The sequence below is a fragment of the Ictalurus furcatus genome, chromosome 9 (genome assembly GCF_023375685.1).
Source record: "Ictalurus furcatus strain D&B chromosome 9, Billie_1.0, whole genome shotgun sequence".
NCBI lineage: Eukaryota > Metazoa > Chordata > Actinopteri > Siluriformes > Ictaluridae > Ictalurus > Ictalurus furcatus.
Window position 1 is genome coordinate 16,342,346 of NC_071263.1, and position 24,648 is coordinate 16,366,993.

The 24,648-nt window shown below is 38.7% G+C and overlaps 2 protein-coding genes across 3 annotated transcripts in view; both read left to right on the top strand.

Annotated features, from left to right (window-relative positions):
- The window catches only part of galnt16 (UDP-N-acetyl-alpha-D-galactosamine:polypeptide N-acetylgalactosaminyltransferase 16), a 34,065-nt gene extending 14,237 nt beyond the window's left edge, over positions 1-19,828 (top strand). Inside the window, exons 6-15 of the mRNA XM_053633102.1 lie at positions 189-310; positions 4,998-5,085; positions 5,377-5,461; positions 6,660-6,763; positions 11,769-11,895; positions 11,989-12,081; positions 12,215-12,298; positions 12,422-12,545; positions 13,697-13,813; positions 18,181-19,828. Coding sequence (XP_053489077.1) covers positions 189-310; positions 4,998-5,085; positions 5,377-5,461; positions 6,660-6,763; positions 11,769-11,895; positions 11,989-12,081; positions 12,215-12,298; positions 12,422-12,545; positions 13,697-13,813; positions 18,181-18,324 — 1,088 coding nt within the window. The 3' untranslated portion in view covers positions 18,325-19,828. The remainder of the gene's footprint in view (positions 1-188; positions 311-4,997; positions 5,086-5,376; positions 5,462-6,659; positions 6,764-11,768; positions 11,896-11,988; positions 12,082-12,214; positions 12,299-12,421; positions 12,546-13,696; positions 13,814-18,180) is intronic.
- Positions 19,829-22,046: 2,218 nt separating this feature from the next.
- numb (NUMB endocytic adaptor protein) overlaps positions 22,047-24,648 on the top strand; it is a 57,330-nt gene continuing 54,728 nt past the window's right edge. Inside the window, exon 1 of one of the 2 annotated variants that reach the window (XM_053632247.1) lies at positions 22,047-23,055. The gene's annotated coding sequence lies outside the window, so the exon portion shown is untranslated. The remainder of the gene's footprint in view (positions 23,056-24,648) is intronic. The other variant, XM_053632248.1, reaches the window with a different exon arrangement.

The window sequence follows — 24,648 nt, forward strand, 5'->3', positions numbered from 1 at the left end:
TAACAGTAGTTACTAAACAATATGCTTTAAGATGAATAACTGAAAAATAAGCCAGGCATTTAAAGGCTTAATTAAGCCTTAAAGACTTAAAAATATTTGCTTTCACTACTTTACAGGTGATAGAGCACTACATGTTTAATGAATGAAGAAGTGCCCTTTGATGAAATGTTGTTTTGTGCATCGGGCAGGTTTGATCAGGTCTCGGGTGAGGGGAGCTGGCGCTGCATCAGCTTCTATCCTCACCTTCCTGGACAGCCACTGTGAGGTGAACACAGACTGGCTCCAGCCTATGATCCAGAGAGTCAAAGAGGTGAGCGTTTATGAAGACTTCAGTCAAACCCAAAGATATTTAGTCTATTTAGTCCAGGTTGTGTATGTGGAATGGAAAATTTGGAAACTAACACACACGCACACGCATGCACTCACATGCACTCACACGCACTCACACACTGTTGTGTAACCATGTCAGGCGATAGCACTTTAACATTTTGTGTGTTAGGAGTCATTTATAATTCACAAATGGCCTCAGTCCAGTATGGCTTTCAGCTTCCTGAGACAGAATAAGAAAGGGAGAGAGAGAGAGAGAAGGTGAGAAAGTGTATGAAGGAGAGAAAGACTGAGAGAGAAGGAGGGTGGATATGTGTGTGTGTGAGCGAGAGAGAGAGAGAGAGAGAGAGTGTGTGTGTGTGTGTGTGCGTGTGTGAAAAACAAAGCAAAAGGAGCGAGAGAGAGAGAGTGAGTGAAAGAGAGAGAGATCGTTTGAAAGAGTGTGTGTGTGTGTGTGTGTGTGAGAGAGAGAGAGGTGGATCTCATATCTCACACAGCTGCATCAGACAGCCTCAGGCATTTCTCTCCTTTGTCAAAGTTAACTAAATCACCAGGAGGCCATTAGCCTCTCCAGTCTTATTCTCTAAGAGAATAGCTCTAGATACTCTAGATTCAAGATTCAATCTCTAGATTCAAGATATCCTTTCTCCTTTTTTTTTCAGCACATCTCAATAGTAATTTAATTCTTTTGACAAATCATCTAATATCCTGCATCTAGACTTTAATAAACGTGCACTGGGGAGCGGACTCTTCCCTTATCTTATATCACTGCACTTCATTTTGCAACCTCATGCAGATTTAACTGTAGTCTAAACAGGACTAGAAACCAGCATACACACAACTGCAGTGAGTTTTCCTCTAAGCTTGTGTATAGTATAGCTCACGAATGTGATGACCATGTGCAAGACCATTTTAGGGATTATGAGCATTAAGCCCTTGTCTGTGGTGTTGTCACGCATGTATTGAGGTGCTGAAGCTCTGGTGTGCTTGTCCTGTTTAATCCAATCATTGTAACTCAACTGCAGGCCTGGGAAGAATTCATGTGAAGTAAAATGCAAGCCAGTGAGAGAAAAAGAGACGGATATAGAGCAGTACTTATAGTAAATAAAGTGTTTTTTCAAATCTACATCTTTATGAATACCCCAGACAGAAATGTTTACCTGTCTAAGAAGAGTTGCTCAACCTTTATTTTTGTAGACTGATTTCAGTCCAAGGTTTTTGTAAATTACACTCAAAGTTGCTGATTTAGTAAAAATTTGTGACATTTCTACCCTAAGATCAAAATACAAGGTGGTGTCTATGCAAAACGGATTAACTTTGCACTTATAGTGCAATTTCCTAATCTTTATCTTCAAATTAGTTTAATCAGGATGCATGTATTACATTTGTGGAAGACCAAATGATACCACTTACTTACAAGTCCGAATAATGAGCAGGTTCAATTTATTCCTTGTCTCAAATAATATAGTGTCTCAATAATAATTAGATCATTCATTATTAAATTAAACCATAATAATCAGAAGGGTTTTTTTTTTTCAAAATGATGCCTCTGCTGCATTAAAGTTGGTTTCATGTTTACCTTATTAACATAATGAACACTAACATCTACATGTATTTGTTTTATGTTCCTATTATGCATTGAGCAGTTCTTGAATGAGTCTCACCACCTGCAATCATTGTTATACTCTTTCACGGTTTTTCTCTTCTGGGAGTCTCTGAGCAGCTATAAATTCAATGCAGCTATTAAAAACATAGAGCACATGTAAAATTCTCATTTACATATTGTTTTTGTTCTGCTTGCTTTGCACAGGATGACACTCACTCAATTCGTTTTTGTAAATCGATCACAACACACCGACTAACAGTTCTCATTACTTGGCATCTTTGCAAATCAGGGCCTAAATCTGTATAATTCTTTTTTGTTATGGTTAGACATTTCAAACATAGTCAAAACATCGGAACTGTTTTAGTTTGCATCTTAGTTTGCAGGAAAACACAGAGAACCAGATGGTTTTTGGAAAGGTCTTCTCTCATTTCTCATATCATCTCAAAATCTTTATTGTAACATTGAATCATAATTGAGTTTTGAGGAAACTGGTTTTCTGTTCTTTTCTAAATAAAGAGAAACATGTCCGTTGTAATCGCACATACAATACAAATGTGGTTGTCAGAGATTAACTTGAAAAATGCGGGAGTGTTCCTTTAAACAAAATCAGCTTATACTAGGATATAATTGACGACTTTGAGAGAGACGAGAGGGGGGAGACATAAAGAGATTCCGAGCTTGTTTTCTCTTTTGTTCAGAGAGCTTCATTAATTCAAGGTAAATTATTATTGCTTTCTGCTATGGTGAAGCTTTGTCCCTGTGCTGTCTCAAAAGCCCTCATACTCATACACTGAGCTCAGGGTTCAACAGGTTCAGACAGCTTACAAAGAATGACAGATTTAATTGAAAACACTTGTTGCTTTCATTGTCTACTCTGTGTACATACACCGTGCATTAACATGGCCATGCACAGTAATCCCATCCATGTTTTATATTTTATATATAATGATATTTAGAGTTTTTACAAATTGCATTAAGTACGTGTCATGGAGTACAGTAGTGCATAAGCATATACTTTTAATATAATTTTAAGCATAACATTTAAAATAGAAATTTTCATTCATTCATATTCAGTAACCGCTTTATCTTGGTCATGGTCGACGTATACTGGAATACACCCTTGATGGGATGCCAGTCCATCGCCAGGCACATTTAATTTCCTTTTTTATGTTTGGACAATGATTAAGCGTTTACCGCACCTAAGCCAATATGTTTTAATTACTTTTACAGTTCAATTCTGTATAAAATCAAAAATGATTAAAATCCCAACCAGTAAAACAGAAATATTTTTATGTAACTGTCCAACACGGACAATCTAACATTTAAGTAACACAACCATAAATCAGTATAAAAGTACCTGTTAGTGGGAGACTCACTGATGCTCAAAGCTGTCCTCTTCAGTGCACTAGGGATCGAGCCAAATTCCATGAAGTCCCGTGTAACTTAATTGGTTTAAACACCTATTTAAATTAAAGGAAAAATCTAAATAATGAAATAGAGAAACATAATGATTGCAGAGTCTTCCAGTCAGGTGTACTGTTTGACAAGAGAAAAAGATGTAAGTGACTTTGAAAGAATAGTCTCTACAAGTGGGGAAATGCATGTGTGACACACACCAAGAGAATGGTACAGGCCTGATTGCACAGTGGTTCTGTTATGTGGACATTTATATTCTGGCATTTTAGTGGTTTGAGTCCACTAGGGTCACTGCAAATCAATATAACGTTATTCTGACTGATCACCTATGATGAAAAATTTCTATTCTGATAAGAGTGCTCAATAATGCCCCATTTCACAGAGCACAAAGGCTTACTGAATGACTTGATGAAGAAGAAATTGGTGTAAATCATATGCTATGACCTTCAGTCACCAGATCTCAACCCAAATGAACATCTAGGGGCTATTTTGGACCAGCATGTTAGGCAACGTGCTTCACTATCAACATCAAAATCTTTCGGAAGAATTGGCGTTCATCTCTCCAGTACAGTTTCAGAGACTTGTAGAAACTGTGGCAACAAACATCGAATATGTTCTGGCAGTTCGTGGCCGCTTACTGTATCACTTTACTAAGACACTCTATGTTGGTTTTCTTTTAATCTCCTCCTCCTGATCCTCCTCCTGTACACGTTCAGATGATTGATTATACAAAACATTCAGGACCATGGACAGATCAAGACAGGACCAATGTTCTTGAAGCCCAAAAATGGTGGATGGCTTTAATGAAGTTTTAAACAAGCAAACAGATGTCCACTTGGTGACACATCATTAAAGCTTTGCCTAGCTGAAATGGATGACAGATAAACTTTGAGCATCTCCAACACTCTTCTTAGCATCCTGCCAACAAGGATGTTAATGATGAAATATTACAGCTCAAACTCTAATGCTCCGAAAGGCAGAAATGACCGCAAACTCACTTTTTGTTTACCTCTCACTAGTGTGATGAATGTGATGTACTAGATGAAATGTATGAACAATGTGTGGTCATGGGTGAGTCAGTGCAACCACTCCCTCAACCACCATCTCTAGCAATTGTACATTTTTGTTGAAGCACCTAGGTTTATGGTTGTTCTACTGCTTATGGATACATTGGATACACATGGAAATCATGCCTTGATCTTGCCACACAGATACTGAATTCAACCAGATCCTGAACATGCAGTCTTTCTTGGGATAGTGGCTATAATAGATACCATCAATCCCAGAAGGCATAAGCAATAACTACCAGTCAGTCTGAGTACAAAATGTGAGTGACAGTTTGTAGTATATCCTTGTAAAATGCCAGGCAATAAAACGGAAGCATCGTAATAGCTTATTCACGAATGCAGATGTTGTCAGAGAGCTCTGTAAAATTACAACCACCCAAAGGAGTTAGAAAGGAGCAATTACAGCTCCTGTTGCCCTTATATGTCAGTAGCTAGCTAATGGCTGACTTGTTTGTTCAGTTTTGTCATGGTTATCTACTTGGCATGTATCTCCTTTTCACTGGTGAAAAGCCTTTACTGTTTGCCATGCACACATTTTACTAGGTGGTTGTGGATCACTGACTCTCTCTGCATCCTCTCAGGATCATACTCGGGTTGTCAGCCCCATCATTGATGTGATCAGCCTGGACAACTTTGCTTACCTGGCAGCCTCCGCTGACCTCAGAGGAGGTGAGGGCAAGATTTTAATCTCAATACACAATCTCTCCAAGCCGCAGAGCATTAACAGACCTGTTTAGATATGCATGGAATATGCATCTGGACATAAAGGAATGATTATAGAAAACACTTACTTGTTTACAACTAATTACTTAAATTTTCTTAGTCTAATCTATTACTAATGAGCTTAAGTTGCTGGTTGTTATTAGTTTAATAAGTTAATAAGTTAGTTAATAATTAAAATGTAAGAATGAGTTAAAGCCTGAACTGGGTCCAGCTTGCTCTCTCCCTCTCTGACTGCAGGGTTTGACTGGAGCTTACATTTTAAATGGGAGCAGATTCCTATTGAGCAAAAAATGGCTCGAACTGATCCAACTCAGCCAATCAGGTGAATCTCTCAATCCCAGAATGTGTTCCTAATGGCATACTGCACCAGTATATACAGTCATGTGAAAAAAAAGTACACCCCATGGGAATTGTTGGCTTTTTTTTTTTACACATTTGGACAAGCGAACAGTTGATCATCTTTGAAACAGTGTCTGTTAATAACGTTGATATATTTGGACAAAACTACAAGGAAAATGAGCTTTTTCTATTTTATTCAACAGAAATATCAATAGATGTGATATTCTTCTGTGGAAAACTCTTATCTTGATTTGTCTGTCCAGAGCACATTATTCCAAAAGGCCTGGTCTTTGCCTATATGCTTATTGGCAAGCTGTAGTCTTATAAAGACTTTTTTCTGGCACACCTCATATGCAGGTCAAATTTGTGCAATCTCTTTCTGATTGTAGATGTATGCACTGGCTTGTGTGCACTTGATGTATGACACCAACAGTTGCAAGACAGTTACTAGCAGATCCTGTGATGAAATTTTGGGGGTTTTGGAGACTTTTTTTTGCATCAGATGGTCAAAATGGCAATTTTATGTTTCATTTGATAGTGTATCACCTTTATTAATAGGCACTGTTTCAAAGAGGATCAAATGTTTTCTTTTTTCCTCATTGTAGTGTGCAGGATCTGAGTCTTATTATCTGACCTCTAGCTGTCCACCAGCTTCACTTATGGACACAGTTTCCAGATTATGATTTACTGTGACCACAACATAAAATTTTAGTGTGCAAAACCTCAAATTATGTAAAAAGCAGTGGAGAAAGGCTTTCAAGTGTTAAAATGCTGTCTTTTCTGGCTTTTATATTAAAAGTGAAATGCCTGTGTTTCACTGTGGGTACAACACTGAGATAGCTCTGCCTGTTTACTTGGAAAATGTGTACAAGTAGTGTATAAATATAATGCATAGTAAGTCATTTGGAACACAATCTTTCTCTTTCCCTTTTCTCTTTCTAATCTCCTGAAATTTCTCACCTACCCCAAACACTGGGAAATGTTTCAGTAACAGAAACAGTCAGGAGCGTTAGATTTAATTCATGTGGTTAATTCATTCAGCAAGAAGTTTCAGCTTCACATGTATGTTTGTTTGACAAGAGTGCAGTTAGTGCTGTTTGAGCTGTTTTGTCTACACACTGAAGAAAGTAAGCCATTTGCTTGTTCTCTTTTTCCAAATGCATGTGTCTTTACTTCTTTAGGACTCCAGTGATTGCAGGTGGGATCTTTGTTATGGATAAGAGTTGGTTCAATCACCTGGGCCAGTACGATACTCGCATGGACATCTGGGGTGGTGAAAACTTTGGTGAGTTCACTGAGTGCTGTGTCTCACTGAGTGCTGTGTCCTGTTTACACTAGTGGGTTTTTGTTTTAAAACGGCGTTTTGAAATGAAAACCTTCCTCGTCCACACAGGATTTTTCGCTGTGTTTCAGACACGATCTCTCTCCACACTACACGACCAAAAACGCATGTCATATGACATCCATGCACACTGGGCATGCGCATACAAGTGTAAACAGGAAGTTGGTTGTTAGTCCAAACCAGCGTTCCATGTAGGGCTTACACTGCTTAAAATGAGATTTGTTGCCGATTGCTCTAATCATAGCTTGACTCTTGCGCATGTAGGCAGCTGCAGTATTATACAATACGGAATTTAACTGCACAGTGACTGCTAAGAATGACAACAAAGCCAGCAAAGCTTGCGGTTCCGTGTCCCTGTTGTTGTGTATACGATCAATGTAGCATAATGGTCATATGGTAGAGGCTTGACGAATCAGGGAAGGATACGCAATAATCCAAAAGACCCAATCAGGGGGCTTGTTTAGTAGAGTCAAGGAGACAACATTAAACAGGGATAATCCATATTCAGAAGTCAGGAAAACAGGCACAGGTCAGCACCAGGAGACAGTGAGCATGGAAACGAAAACAAACAATATGCATGATAAGACTTCACCATGAGACAAATACACAACATGGTATATAAACACAGACTAATAATGGGCTTAACACTGAACACCTGGACACAGTTAGGAAACAAACCAGTGACAGAAATAGAGACAGAACTAGTACAGAAACAGAAGCACATTGTAATTTAAACAAGCATGAAATCGCCACACTCAGACCCGTGCTACGCAGTGACTACGTTTACATGGACAGCAATAATCTAATTATTGGACTTATTCTGAATAAGACAATATTGTGATTAAGGTGTTTATATGAGTTGCTTTTAGAATACTCCTTTCTTGTTCCTGTTTTACATGTTATAGAACATAGATCGATTAATGGCACACGTCATTACGTCCCCACATTATGCCGTCCGACGTCCCTCCAGAATTTTACGCATCAACATACAGTTCGTCTTCGTTATGGTACCGTATACAGTTTTGGGTGTTTTTATTTTTAATTTTACGAAAGCTTCAAGTGCAGTTAATTATTTGTCATGCTATACGTGCAAATAGACGACTGCTTGAAGCCATGGGCTGCGTCCCAAACCATGTACTTACCTACTATTCAGTAGCCGAGATACTGTATTTCTCCTACTATATAGCAGGTAAGTACGCGGTTTGGGACTCAGCCGTGCTCTCTTGTTTGCCATAAAACGGTTGAGCACTGCCGTGTGTGTACGTGTCCTGTCACAAAATGCGGTGAAAACTCCCACACGACGTTAATAGTGTGATTAAGGTGTATACATGTCTGTAATGTACGTCGATAATGCAACTAAAACAGGAATACTCCACATGTCTTAATTCGATTTGTGTTTACTTCGAGTATGACTTTAATCGGATTAAGGTAATAAAAAAATGCTGTTACATGGTAGTTTCTTAATCAGAGTATCGTCTTAATCTGGTTAATATTGGATTATTGTTGTCCATGTAAACGTACTGACTAAGAGGGCAAATTTGTGACAGTTGCGTTGAAGCAAAACTATAGGTGTTATTTTATGCTATTACTGAAATAAGGCATAAGATAGTGATGTGGTTGTATGAGTTGGACCTTTATGATTGTACTAGAATTCAGGAAAATACCATTTTGGATTTGTGTTTGCTAAAAGGGCTTCCCAGAAGGGATTACCTGTAGTGCAATGTAGGACCAAATTGTTTTCAAAAATCCCAATTACCCTGAAAATATCAAGTGGGTTAAGACAGGCAAAAGAGGTGAAGCTTCAGTTCTGATTGCTGTGCTTATGTCTGATAGGTGAATTTGTCTTTATCTTATAAAGCATGATACAATTCTTCATTTGTATGAGCATATTTGTTAAATATGTTTATTTGATATCTATATTTCCATAGATATTAAAAAAATCTATACACCCCTGTAAAATGATGTAAAAATGAAACCAAGATAAATCATATTTCTGACACCATATTCCTTTTCTACATTTATTGTGAAATTGCAACCTATAAATTAAAGTGAAAAACAGTATAAATGTACAATAGCCTGGTTGCATAAGTGTACACACCCGTAAACTAGTGCTTAGTTTGAAGCACCTTTAGATTTTATCAAAGCATGCAATCTTTCTTGGTAAAAGTCAGTCGGTTTGGCACATCTTGACATTCTTCCTTTCAAAAGCATTCTGTCTCGGTCAGATTGGCTGGGCATCTCCTGTGCACAGCCCTCTTCAGGTCACCCCACATATTTTCGATTGAATTTAGATCTTTGCTCTGGCTGGACCTTTCCAAAACCTTGATCTTGTTTTGGTGAAGCCATTCCTTTGTTGTATTGGAGCGTTGCTTCGGGTTATTATCATGCTGAAAGATGAAATTCCTCTTCATCTTAAGTGTTTTAGCAGAAGCCTTAAGGTTTTGCACAAAAACTAATTGGTAATTGGAGCTATTCATGATTCCCTCCACCCTGATTAAATCTCCAGGTCCAGCTGAAGAAAATCAACGCCAAAACATGATGCTGCCACCACCATGCTTCATCGTGGGTATGGTGTTCTTTTGGTGATGTGCTTTTTTTGCACCAAACATACCTTTTGGAATTATGGAATTATTTTACCTTTTGGAATTGGTCTCATCGGACCATAACACATTTTGCCACATGGTTTGGGGTGACTTAGTTGAGCTTGGATGTTTTTGTGGGAAACAAAGATTGAGAGATTGTTGTCACATGCAGGGAGTGGCCAGTGCTTGTCAGATATTCCTGCAGCTCATTTAATGTTGCTGTAGGTCTCTTGACAGTCTCTCTGGTAAGTTTTTGTCAACCTGTTCTTGGTAATTTCACTGTGGTGCTCCATTTTCCTCACTTGTTGATGACGGCCTTCATGGTGTTCCATGGTACATCTTATGTTTTGGATTTTTTTTTGTACCTCTCTCCTGATCAATTCCTTTCAGCAGTGAGACCCTGTACAGGCTTTGTAAGCTATTTGCAGACCATGGCTTCAGCAGTCTGATGAAACCAAGAAGATGGGAAGAAACTCTTACAGAAACAGCTGGTCTTAATTTGGGTTTAATCAGAATAATTTAATCGACGACATCTATATGATAATTTCTTTTGAACATGAGATTGAATGTGATTGGTTCATTCTGAACACAACCACATCCCTAATTATAAAAGGATGTACTGTTTTTCACTTTAATTTATAGGTTGCAATTTCACAATAAAAGTAGAAAAGGTTCTGACATGATTTATCTTGGTTTCATTTTTTTTTACATCACAAACACATGCCATTTTAACAGGGGTATGTAGACTTTTTATATCCATTGTTTAATACATCTCTGCATCTGTCTTTGAATAGAGGTACATCTGGAAGAAGCGTGTCTGTTCTGTGTGGCTCGATGATCTCTCAGGGGATATTTCAATTTTCAATTAATCATCCCACCATCAAGCCAATGTTAAATTTATAGGAACTTCAGAAGTCACAAAATGTGCAACTGTTCCTTTCAGTGCCAGAAAGGGATAAAGACAGTAAAGATGTGCGTGTGTGCACGCATGTGTGCGTGCGCGTGCGTGCGTGCGTGTGCGTGCATGCATGTGCGTGCGTGTTTGTGTGCGGAGACCTCTGCTGGCTGAATCTCAAAAGCTAATCTTATTTCGATCACCTCTACTGATCTTAACCCTTTAAACTCCCAGGACCCATTGGTATATTTAAACTCCTCACTGCATTTCTTCTAACTACATTCCTCTATAAATTTCACTGTAATTACCAAATAATTCGAAGGAATAGCTAAATAGTATGCAGAGTACGGAGTTTAGAATATATAAAACTATTCCAGTATCTGGATGTAAATGAGCACTTTTCATTTTTTTTGTATTGTAAGTTAGTATTGGACCACTTGTATTTTGGATATAGTGTAAATTATTTTGTACTTAATACAAACACTTGGCTATTCTAACTAAGCATGGTAAATACTGTGTTTAAAAAAAGTAAATAAAAGTTTATCCCTTATATGCATGGATGTGGGTTAAATTTTTAACTTTCATATATTCATACATAGTTCAGGTCATTAGTAAACCAGCACTTATATCGAACACAAATTTTTGAAAAACGTCAAGAATAGGTATAACTGCTCATTATCAATAACCAAGTAACAAAATATAGTCAGTCACATCTACAAATTAAACGTGATAGTTTTGGGATTTCGGTATTGGTAGGTTGATCAAATCACAATTGATCAGGAACATTAGAAAGGTAAAGAAATCAAATCTAAATCAGTTTTTATTGCAGAAAGCATTTTCTACTGACTAAGAGAGCAGAAATAGTATAAGCTGTAGTTTAGTCTCTAGTGCAAAACACGTTTCATGTTCAACTAAACTAATCTCCATATGTGGTTCATTTTTATGCTGCTTTTTCATCAGTAGTTTTAAAAAAATAATAATTTCTGCCCATCCTGACTACTCTCTGTTCTCTCTTTTGTTCTCCCCACAGCCACATTCCTCCATTTTATTTTTACTGTAACAGTAATACAGTAACAGTTGCCACATTTCCATGTATGGATTTTGCTTAGAATTATACTCTGTTGAACTTTATCACGTTGCCCAACCCCAACCACTGCGCATTGCCAAAAAGTTGCTTTACTCCCTATGACTGTAAATCACCTTCTCTCTACTAGCAAAAACAAAAGAATGACTGCTGGGAGCTTTGTCTCACTGCCATATATGAACACTACTTATGGCGTATTGATATTATACTGTAGATGTTGTTAAGAGGGTGGAAATACTGTACGTACTTTGGTTTACGTATCTTCTTGTCCATCTTTTCATGGTCACACCACAGTACTTGTAGGATTTACCCACATTTTTACCTCTAAATCCCTGATTCCTCAGCTCATTTCATCACCTTTCCTCTCTCTCTTTGGCTCTTATATAGAGCTGTCATTCCGGGTATGGATGTGTGGAGGCAGTTTGGAAATTTTACCCTGCAGTCGCGTTGGCCACGTTTTCAGGAAACGCCACCCTTATGATTTCCCAGAAGGCAATGCTCTCACTTATATCAAGTGAGTACCATCTCTTAATCCTATTTACAGTGATACTAGATACAGGGAACTTGCTTTAAGTGTTAAATGCTTGCACATGTTCGTGTGTGTTAGGAATACAAGGCGAGCTGCAGAAGTGTGGATGGATGACTATAAGCAGTATTATTATGCTGCAAGACCTTCTGCTCAGGGAAAGGCTTTTGGGAGGTCAGGCATCTTTATTTTTTGTTTTTCAAACAAAAAACACAATTAGTCACGGCTGTTTAGTGTGTATGCATTGTTCTAGTTTGAAATGAAATAATCCGATTTAACTCTTGCCATTTTCCACATTTTTTTGTAGTATTGCTGACCGACTGGATCTGAGAAGGAAGCTGAACTGTAACTCTTTCCGCTGGTATCTGGAGAATGTGTATCCTGAGCTCAAGTCAGTCTCAAATACCTGTACAGCCCATTAAAGGCTGATATTCCAGTTGTATTTAGTAGCTTAGTAGATAAATGTGAGAAAAGGTGCAGTTCTCTTAAGGTTATATCATATTGTGTTTGTCAGGATTCCAGAGCAGAAGGGTGTATATAGTCTGCTGAAACAGGGTGGATTCTGCTTAGAGAGCTACAACAGAGACAGTCTGGGTCTGGCTGAGTGCAAGAGTGGCTCAAGTATACCTGCCTCACAGGTGAGGGTGTGAGTGTGTATGTGTGCGTGTGTGTGTGTGTGTGTGCGTGTGTGCGTGTGTGTGTGTGTGTGTGTGTGTGTGTGTGTGTGTGTGTGTGTGTGTGTGTGTGTGTGTGTGTGTATGTGTGTGTGTGTGTGTGCACGGAAAACTTTTGCAGCTTTTGCTTTTATAGAACATATATTTATATTTTAATTTACATAGATTAGCAAGACAATCTACATATGTTTATACATAGATATATGTGTGTCATGTATTTGTCACATTTATGTACAGATCAGTGCAAATGTTTGCATCCCCCCTTGTTTCTATGGGGGAAAATACAGGCATGGATCTGTGTTACAATTTATCATTTCTATTTTACAATTCTCTTCTATAATAAAAATAGAAGTTGAAAATGAAATGTGGGTTTATCCTGCAACAATGTAACAATCCAAGGTACAATGAGCCTGTTTAAAAAGTTTACAAAAAGAAGTTTTACCAACATGTATATGTCATCTCAATTAATATGAATTTTTGTTCTATAAACACCTTTTTGTGACAACAGAAATATAAGCATGCCATGTATATTTGTGAATATTCATAATTGTTTTTTAATTGCCAGGTCATAAAGGCCTGCCTCATTTTTACCCCAACTATATACACCACTTCTTGCTGCCCTTATTATCTCAGAATAATGTTTCTAATTGTTACCAAGTGAAACTTTTCAAATAAAGTCCTCTTGACTGAGCTACACTATGTAGCCAAAAGTTTGTGGACGCCTGACCATTACACCCTTATGGGCTTTTTCAGCATCCCATTATAGGTTTACTCCCTCCTTTGCTGTTACAATAACCTCCACTCTTCTGGGAAGGCTTTCCTTTAGATTTTGGAGAATGGCTGTGGGGATTTGCCTTTTAATCCGTAAGAGCATTAATGAGGTCAGGCCACTCCCACTTTGACAGACAATGTCTTCATGGACCATGCTTTGTGTACGTGGGCATTGTCATGCTGGAACATGTTTGGGCTTCTTAGTTCCAGTGAAGGGAAAATGTAATGCTACAGCATACATAGACATTTTAGACAATTGTCTGCTTCCAACTTTGTGGCACCAGTTATAAGGTATGTGAAAAGACACCGTTTTTTCACATCTTCTCTTTCTTGTTTTTGTTCAGAAATGGATGCTGGTTGAGCCTCAGATCCGCCAACATGACCTGTGCTTGACTATCACAGCATTCTCCTCGGGGTCAAAGGTCAGACTGGAGCCCTGCAGCCCTAAAGAGTCCAGACAGGTAACCACATCAGGGGCCCTGCCATGATAAGTGATGGAAAAAGTACCCTAATGCAGTCAAAAATGCATGCACATGTATTACTAATTGTGCAGCTGTGAATAAAAATGCAAAATATATTTTAGTTATTAGTTTTTGGATAGCGCTCTTGGGTTGAGAATTTTTTAAGAGTGTCAGTTTGACTGTTTTTTTTTTTTATGATTATTCATTTGTAGCCAGATGTTCCACTATTATATAAGAACATATCGCAGATACATCAGTGTAGTTTATGTTTCTATCATTTAGTTAGTTTTGGCGTGAACACATCAGTAGTAGAAGCTTTAGCAAAAAAGTAGAACTTTTTTCACAGAAAGGTGGTCTGTGTTGCTAAGCAACTGGACATCCTTGAAAGAAATAATAGTTTGTATTGTCATTGCATTTCCTGTCTGGGGACATTTTCACTCCCAGTTCCTCAGTGTTTGGTGTAAATATTTAAAGCATAATGAACTGCACAGTTTTGTAACCTAAGCATTCTTTCTATTCAGTTGAAAGCATGTAAAAAAGGATGTAAAGCTAAATATCTAAATATTGATGTCATGTTAACTTAGTGTCTCATGTTGCAAATCAGTAACGATTAATTCCAGCATTTCTCTTGCAACTTTTGACAATCAATCATAGAGGGTTATGTTCTCTTTCCAACCCAACTGGACCTGCAGCTGATCCAAGCATGATTTATGTCATTACATTTGGAGCTAATCATAGACCATGTGTGAGAATTTGTGTGTTCCTATCTATGGCTTTTAATTTGTGATCTTGTGCTCAGAGGCTATCACTCGGTGCGTTTACATGGACAACAATAATCCACAATTAACCCGATTAAGACGATACTTTGATTAAGAAACTACCATGTAAACAGCAATTTTTAATTATCTTAATCTGATTAAGGTCATGCTCGAAGTAAGCACTAATCGAATTAAGACGTGTGGAGTATTCCTGTTTTAGTCGCATTATCAACGTGTATTACAGACATGTAAACACCTTAATCACATTATTAACGCCATGTGAGAGTTTTCACCGCATTTTGTGACAGGACACGATCACACACGGCAGTGCTCAACATTTTACGGCGAACAAGAGAGCACGGCTGCGTCCCAAACCGCGTACTTGCCTACTATAGGCCTGTAGTGGGGAAAAATACATGCATCTCGGCTACTATATAGACGGTAAGTATGTGGTTTGGGACGCAGCCCATGGCTTCAAGCAGTTGTCTATTAGCACGTATAGCATGACAAATAATTAACTGCACTTAAAGCGTTCGTAAAAAATTAAATAAAAACACCCAAAACTGTAAACGGTACCATAACGAAGACAAACTATATGTTGATACATACTGTATGTCACCGGTGTGGCGCGGTGACGTAATGACGTGTGCCGTTAATCTAATTATGTTCTATGACATGTAAAACAGGTACATGAAAGGAGTATTCTAAAAGCGACTCATGTAAACACCTTAATCACAATATTGTCTTACTCAGAGTAAGGTCAATAATTAGATTACTAATGTCCATGTAAACGTAGTCACTGATCAGGGGTGTGTTGATAAAAAAAACAGAGTCTAGGGCTTCGTTAGGATTTATAGTTTGGAACAGGCTATGAGACAGGGTGCAGGATGTGTATGATGTCTATAGTTATGATACAATATAGTGGTGTCTTGATACAATACAGTTGAACATTAGGAAAAGGCGATATTTTAAATCGAACTGTCCAGTTTCAGTGAACTTGTGCCCACGGTAGCGTCGGATTCCTCATCTTGCCTGATGTAGTTTTCTGCTGTTGTATCCCATCTGCTTCAAGATTAGACATGTAGTGCATTCTGAGATGTTTTTCTGCTCACTATAGTTGTAAAGAGTGGTTATTTGAGTTACCATAGCCTTCCTGTTAGACCAGTCTGGCTGTTCTCTCCTGACCTCTCTTATCAGCAAGGAGTTTATACCACTCACTGGATGTTTTTGTTTTTCATTCCATTATTTATGATTTCTAGAGAATGTTGTGTGTGAAGGTTCCAGGAGAGCAGCATTTCAACATCTTTCACCTTCAGTTATCTGCATGTTGTGCAGTGAAGCCAGAAATCCTGCAGCAAATATGGTGACCTAAACAGAAATATCACATGGCTGAAACCCTAGGTTACCACACCCGCTGAAGTAAAGATTGAAGATGCACTGAATGTTCTGAAGAATATTTGCTTTTACAAAATAATCTGCTATTTTAAAATATCTTGTACAAAAGTTTTAATTAAAGTCTTTTAAACACACGTTATCAATAAGAATCTTACAGTGCTGCCTCACAGATAAATAATATCCCTTTCTTCATTTGTACTGTTATGGGAATCAGTGGCAGATTCAAAGGCATCTGTCCTCCTGTATGTTTCCAAATCATGTTCAACAGTTAAATTATTGGTTCCCTTATTGAAGAAAAGGCAATAACTCCACTTTGTGCATGGATCATCATTCAGTTTCACATCATTAGCTCCTGACTTTCTCCATGGTTATAATTCTCAACTAAACTAATGAAACCTCATTCATCACTCCTCAGCTCATTGTCTGATCTCTCTCTCTTTCTCTCTCGCTTATTCTCTCTTTCTCTCTCTCGCGCGCTCTCTCTCTCATGCGCGCTCTCTCTCTCGCTCTCTCGCTCACTCTTTCTCTCTCGCTCTCTCTTTCTCTCGCTCTCTCTTTCTCTCTTTCTCTCTCGCTCTCTCTTTCGCTCTTGCTCACGCTCTCTCTCTCTCTCTCTCTCTCTCTCTCTCGTGCTCTCTTTCTCTCTCGCTCTCTCTTTCTCTTTCTCTCTCGCTCTCTCTTTCGCTCTTGCTCACGCTCTCTCTCTCTCTCTCTCTCTCTCTCTCTCTCTCTCGTGCTCTCTTTCTCTCGCTCTCTCTCTCTCTTGCTCTCTCTCACTTGCTCTCTCTTTCTCTCTCTCTCTTTCTCTCTGTCTGACCTGACTTCTACTATGGATCTATGAGTGATTACTTTTCACTAGGACTTTCACAGAGTCGAAATGTGGCAAGTGCAAACTGCTAAGACTTGAGCCTTATTTAAAACTTGCTTTATGAAAGCAAGAATTATGCTTTGTTTTTGAGACTGAGAGATATTGTTGTTGTTGTTGTTGAGAGAGGGTGTCTGAAAAAAGACAAAAAAATTACAAAAAACAGACATAATTAATTTGCTTTGCTTGTGATGGTTTTTAGAGGACACTTATAGAAAGTGTATCGTAAACAAATGCACTGTACTAGTACATTTTTTCCCCACAAGGTACAAACAATGTCATTGTATCCTAATAATGATGTTCCTCTACTAATTTGTTTCTGAAAACAAAGAATTAAAGGCACAAAACACACCCTGTTTTGTGTCTTTTTTTTACTTTCTTTGTAAATTATTAAATGGATATGTTTATCCATAAATATGGATTATCTGTCTCATGCGTAGCACCACCATACAAATATGAATTCATTAAAATATCCACTTCACCATTCTTTATTTGTATGTATCCACACATCTACAATGCAGTGCAAAAGTCTTAGAGATAGTAAATACGTGTGAATGTTATGCATCTGAATTAGTGTTTCAGGAAAAAAAGGGGGGGGAGATCTTCAAACTCTGCAGAATAACTGTGGAAAAACAACCAGTCAGGTTTTCTTATATAACTGCACCTAAGAGAATTTACAGTTTTAAATGCCAAAGCATATCATGCTTTGATTTCATTTTTTTAACCATCCCTTACTTTGTATACATAGAATTGAAAACAGTGTTCTGTGTTTTTCTTGCTTCAGTCATGCTTACAGTAAAACTAACAGAACCAAAGGTCTGTCAATATGAACTGAGTAACTGAGCAGCAGATCCAAGAGGAATTGAAAGCCACTGTCATTAGTAATTAAAAGTGTTCTTACCATTTTAGGCAATCATTTTTCACAGAATCCTCAGCGCAATCAGCAGATTGCAGAACTCTTTTTTTTTTTTTTGTTTTGTTTTGTTTTGTTTGTGTGTGTCTCTACAGAGTTCATTACTCGGCTTAACAAAAACCTGCTGCTTCACACAGCTGCCAAGAAACACACACACAGGCTCACACACTCTTGTATGCGCAGGATATTACAGCATTTATAGGTTCTACTTGGGTGAAACAACACATTAAACACTCACTCATACTCAGATTTTATTGCCGTAACAGGATGGTTATAAAATTGTAAATTGCATTGAATGTATGATGTCATTTTCTATTATGTAGACTGCAACATTTTCCAGCTTTGTGCATTGACATTAATCTCTGTATTATTTCATGACTGTCTAACCAATTTGAGTTACAACTGGGGAGATTTATTATATATTTCTGTCTAACAGAGATGGAAGCCGAGAGGTCCGGCACTGCAGCACTTGGTCAGCGGATTGTGTTTGGACAGCCAGCCCCCAGCAGGCCCGCCAGTTATCGCACAGTGCCGCCCCCAGATGGCCAGCCAATCCTGGGAGCCTCAGCTGGTCACCTGACTTCGAGACGGCGGGGTGAAGGAGAGCGAGAGGGAAGGAGTTTAGAAGGGTCGCAGAATCTTGCTTGCTTTAGGGCCAAGAGGAATGTCTGCACGATGTTTTAATTTGACTGTGCTGCTTTGAGACAAGTAAACCAGGGCCATGTCCAAAAACCACTTTAGCAACCTTTACATCCTCTTCTGTCCTTATACCTCTGATCGTAAATGACAGACCAGCGTTAAAAACAAAGTCAAATATAAAGAGTTTTATCTTTGAAAGCTACTTCTATTCAGTCATATTTGGACCTGGTCAAGGTTTACAACATAATGGGATTATCCATGGCTTACATGACAAGGTTGTAACATTTCGTTTTTTTTTCCCCTGTTGATTGCTTATGGACTCAAAGAGAAAGACTAGTTATGTATGTTTATGCCTTTTACTGCCTTTGAGAACAGCCACTGAACCCCTACCAGTATAATATCATTCCCTCATGTAGATCATTTGCTAAAGCTTATTATTAAGGTCAGTGTTTCTCTTGAAGCAGCATTATTAAATATTTATCCATTCTGATCAGTGAAGCCTTAGATAAATGGATAAAATACAATGCATCAAATGTACATACTTTAAAAAGTCATCTTTGGATCTTTTTTTTTCCTAGGTATCAGACAAGTTTTAATATGAGATCTGTACTTACAGCAGTTTTGAAAAACAAGCTTCACCGAGCTTGCCTGGTCCAGCAGGTGCAGCCCTGATGCATTGTGATCTTTGAGCCATGGTCAGTGTAAACATTGTTTAGACTGGATACCGAGTTTGGATACCTGATCTCTGAATTGCAGAAAGTAACATGGAAAGTAACCTCTGCAGAGCTGAAACTTTGTTTGAGATTGGACATGTGAATGTAGCAGAATTTGAAAGTAAAGTAAAGATATGTATAAATCTGGGCTAACAACTTCATTTAGTTTAATGTTAGGTAACTTGCAAATCCTTATAATGAGTTACAATTGTGCATGGTACTGTGAAGCACCGCAAAAAGACATTTGTGATGTCATATCCAAAGACCCTGTTTTTGTTTACATTTGTTTGACATTTTTGTAAATATTTAAACTTTTTTTTTTGCAATCATGAACAAAATGAGCATTCTTGTAAGTTGAAAAATAAAGTCTATAGCCCAGAGAATTCATCTGTATTCATACTGTAAAGATTCAACAAACATTGTTATCATTATTAGTAGTAGTAGTGGTAGTAGTAGTAGTGATTTGTGATCATAATTATAATAGTTCTAGTAATATATTTCCTTCAGGAAAAGCTGACGGGTAAAACTGGACTTTTTACAATTTTAATAACTATGTTACCCTAGATATAACAAGAAGTCATTGTTTTATTTATTATTAAGTTATTTGTAGCTTGTATAATGATTTAAGTTTGCATTTTGCCGAATTTGCTTAGTGCAGTTTGGTATTTGGCCACTGGGTGGAAAGCTATCACCAAAAATAGAAGATTGATTTAATTGGGTCTGTGCTCCAACATCAAAGTCACATCAACAGATTCAGATTTCATTTAAAACTTGATGAGAAACAATTCAGCATGGTGTGTCGAAACGGCGTTCACACAGTCAAGAAATGGATAGGTTTGTAAACCTCAGTGGTGTCTTAAAGTGCTCCGCTATTTACATTGCATTATATTTTCCAAATGTGGAAAACTGATGGTATGTCTGCTTAACTCTGGTATACCTTGAATTTTCCCACTTATTCTAATCTTCATAACCCCCATAGTCCATCTCTTCTCACATAATTTTGCAATATGTCCAATAAACATCTACCACTGTTATTTTAAATAAATAAATAAATAATAATAATAATAAAAAAACTTGTCCCATGATCCTGGCACTTTGTCACAGCTGGCTGTTGACACATTGGTATTTAAAGGTCACCTCAGAGGTCGTTGTGACCTATGGATCAAATAGACCTCAGGCTGTTTGGGTGTGTGTCTGGCTCTCAAATACAAGACATGATGCTAAATTTGGAATGCTACTATCTCTCTCCAAAGCAATATGCAGGTGTTTTCCAGTAGGGACCATAAAACTTGATGCAGTCTGATTGATCACAGCTTGTCCAACGCTGGACCCTTGACAGAAATAAGCTAACAGGGAGACAGTGAGAAAGCTAAAAGATGGAGAAAGATGGAGTGAGAGATAAACATCAGCAGGACTAGAACAGCTGACTGCAGCTGGACTTCAGTGACTACCTAGAAGTACTACATCCATCTTCTATACTGCTTAATTCTTTTCAGGGTCACGGGGAAAGCCTATCCCAGGAAGCATCGGGCACAAGGCGGGGTACACCCTGGACAGGATGCCAATCCATCGCAGGGCACATACACATACACATTCACACACCTATTCATACACTACAGACACTTTGAACATGCCAGTCAGCCTACCATGCATGTCTTTGGACTGGGGGAGGAAACCCCTGCAGCACGGGGAGAACATGCAAACTCCGCACACACATTTTTTGTGCATATGTGGAACACAGCAAATGAACTCAGACCTTCAGAGGTGGTCTGAGTACGGTTTGTTTACAGTTCGTTTTGTGGTCCACTTGATTTGTGCATTATGAAACATAGTGGTCTCATTCCACTTCACATTTTGATTTATAGATAAAAACTTGAGAGTTGCTGTAGATACATTGTGCGAGTTTTCCTTCACCTAACAGAAAAACAACCCATATGGCTTTTGGTGGGGTCACTGTAGCACTAGCGACTATACTGTACTCCAAAGTTGTTAGTCAGCAGTAATAATAGTATTGTGTCAGTAACAGAAACAATAGTTACTGTATAATACTCTTAGTATACAGTATTTTTGTAATATATGTAGTGTATGCAAGTATTTTGTCTACCGCCAACCACTCATGAGCTAAACAATCAGTAGCTCTAGGGCAGGAAGCATGGGTTAATTTTGAAGGTTCAGCATCAAAAATGCTTCTGGTATTTCACTTCAAATCTGTTTTATCTGCTCTGGTATTCAATCAAATCTTAGCATTTCTGACAAAATATAGCATCATGTAAAACAACCATTTTGAATGACACTATTCAGTGTTACATATATTCGTTATTAAATTGTGGTAAAGGAGTTGTGGCATGAACAACTGGTAGTCTGAGATCTGATCAATGCTATAATTTACAGAAAGAGGACTAGTTAGTTCCCTATTAGGTCCACTTTAACAGGACTGAGTATGTTTCGTTTAAAATGAACTATATGTGAAAACACCCTAAGCTATAAAGAACAGCTGATTATTTTCTATGGCCAGTTTACTTTTAAAGTGTTTCAGAGGCCATGTGTAATGTGTCCACCCCTGTTCCACTGTTGAGTGGAACAATCTGCTTAAATGTAATGCATTCTCAACATTTTCAAGTGCTTCAGAGATTTTGACTGATTTTGTTTTGTAATAGGGCAAGACTATCAGTGTATGATAGTCGGATTTCAGAAGCCTGTGCTGACACCACAAAGCTCCAGTCTGTGATAACATGCCTGGATAACATGTTTAAGGAGTCCAAGTTCCACATCCCAGATCAACAAAATGGGGATATCATATACATACAGACAACATTGTAAAATAAATAAATAGTTAAATAATAAACAAATCATCACCAGTAAAAAGCTACAAATACAAACTAACATACAAAAAGAAATAAATCTGCACGTTTGCCTCACACCTCCAGGGTTGGGGGTTCAATTCCCACCGTGGCCCTGTGTGTGTGGAGTTTGCATGTTCTCCCCGTGCGGCGGGGGTTTCCTCTCGGTACTCCGGTTTCCTCCCCCGGTCCAAAGACATGCATGGTAGGCTGATTGGCATGTCCAAAGTGTCCGTAGTGTATGAATGGGTGTGTGAAGGGTATGTGATCGTGCCCTGTGATGGATTGGCACCCTGTCCAGGGTGTACCCTGCCTTGTGCCTGATGCTCCCTGGGATAGGCTCCAGGTTCCCTGTGACCCTGAAAAAGCGGTATAGCGTTAAGCGGTATAGAAGATGGATGGATGGATACACAAATAAAGCACATAATTTAATAAAAATGCAAGGTTTTACATAAAAACACCAAATTTGGAGCAGAAAGGGGTTTAGTATTTAGCTCCTCATACCTATGTATTTAATAGTTTGCTAGTAAAAGTAATTTATTTACAAATAAATTAGTGATGTTCCAGATCTCTTTAGTAAACCCAAATAAAAATTGCAACATATTTTCACCGATCAGCTTTTTTTTTTTTTTTTAAATCTCAGGCCAGGATGAGTTACTATTTACTATGAGCCGGGATGCCGATTAAGGGGCGGGGCGTTAAAATGTGGGCCGGTATTTAGATGAAGGCGGGGCTGACTTTGGCGGGTATGCGGATGGAGGCGGGGCTGACCGTGGCGGGTATGTGGATGGAGGCGGGGCTGACTCTTTTCAGGCTACATCTTATGGGCGGGACTAGGTAATAGGGCGTGGTGTTATGCAGTGTCCGGTATGTAGATGAGGGCGGGGCGTTGCTAAGGAAGGGCGAGGTTTGGTTGAACCGGGCTACCAGCGGCAGTGTACCGAGACAAGCAGGTGAAACGGCGGTGTAGGATTACTTTCCACTGACGGACGTTAAATTTTATAAACCGACGCGTATATATTTGGAACTCATATATCCGGTGTGATTTCGCCCAACCCCCCCCCCCCCCCCCCAATCGTGATTACGGATAGGCCGAACTCTGCTAATTTTGCTGAACAGGTAAGTGGACTTGGTCCGGACTGGCCAAACTCGCCGCCTGTATGGAAAGAATGATGATGATGATGATGATGATGATGTGATTAGCCAACTAGCGAGCTGTTTAGCCAGCGGAAGTGTTAGCTAATCACACACACAGGTCGACTTGTTGAGTCCTGGCCGCTCGGTAGCTCTTATCCGTGTAGAGTACTTGGTTTGGCTAAAACAAACGCGAGTGTGTGGCCATTATTTGGGAAGCTAACTTATCCGTGTAATAGAACTGGGTGCATTAAGCTAGCTGGGGCGTTTCGTTTCTTTCGCGAGTTACAGCTGCCAGTGACCGCTAATTTTCTGATTCACACGAAGAGTACACTTGCGGATGTCAGTAAACATCAGCTAGCAAGCGGCAACCCGGACTCCATAACTACGCTTTAGTAAAATACAATATATTAGCTAAGTGAGCTAGCCGGATCTGTTCAGCAGTAAGGTCCTGCTGATGGCCTGAAGACGGTGAAACTACTCAGTTAGCTAATGTAGCTGAATAACTGTGTATATGTAGCTGCTCGTCTAGATCCATTGCTTTTTGACGTGAAGGAAAGTTTGCAATGACAAACTAAACCATCTTCATTCAGACCTCTGTGCTCTTCCAATGCTAGCTAAATGAACTAGCTTACCTCACCTGGCGCAGTACAAATCTTTTTCTGCATAAGTTTACTACTTGGTGCAACTTAAATGGAACATAAATGACAACACTTGAAGAAAATAACCGGATATGAGAAGTATTTAATGAGCCTACTAGTGTCTGCTAGCGTAACTCGTACCAGCTACTAGAAAGTTTATTTTTGAAAAACAGAAAAGTGTCAGGTTTTTTTCCCCCTAGCTAGCTTTTCTCTTACCTGCAGTTTCTGTCCTGATTTTGTGAGAGCTTTTGAAATCCAAATGATGGTGGATTAAAGTCCAAGCATGCTCCAGATATGATTACAAGTTTGCTACAAAAGTCTTAAGAGATGTAGCTGCCGTTGAACACAATACTGTTTACAGACAGCAGCAATGTGGCGAGTTTTTGTGTTAATTAATTACTGAATTCATTAAGTCCTAATGCTAATAGCTTTATGTGAAGTCTGTCACTGAATTCCTGTTGTCTCGTGTTACCAGTCTTCATTTGTTTGGAAACGTCATTGCAACAACCCTTGCTATGTTTACTAGTCAATATTTTCGCAGGAAAGCTGCTATCCAAAAGCAATGGCGGTGTACAGTATATGGCCTAGAACTTTCCGGAGCAAGCTTTCAGGTGATAAGAGACACTCCGGCAGAAGTGTAGTGTTTCAACAGGAGAAGAAAAATAACACAACTTGTCTCACAAGTCTGTTAGACCCACACACAAAAGAGTTTATTTAAAACCCAGACGCAGGGTCTAATCCAAAACGGGCTAATATGGTGTATTAATGGACTGAAATGAAGAGACTCTGATCTGCTTTGCTCTGCTAGAAATACTGCTTTAGTAGAAGTTGAATGGTGCGCTCATCAGTTAATGATTATCACGGCAGAAATCTGACCTCTGCCCAAGCCTCTGTCCCTCAGCTGACAGCTTCAACTGCAGTTTATCAGTGGTTATGT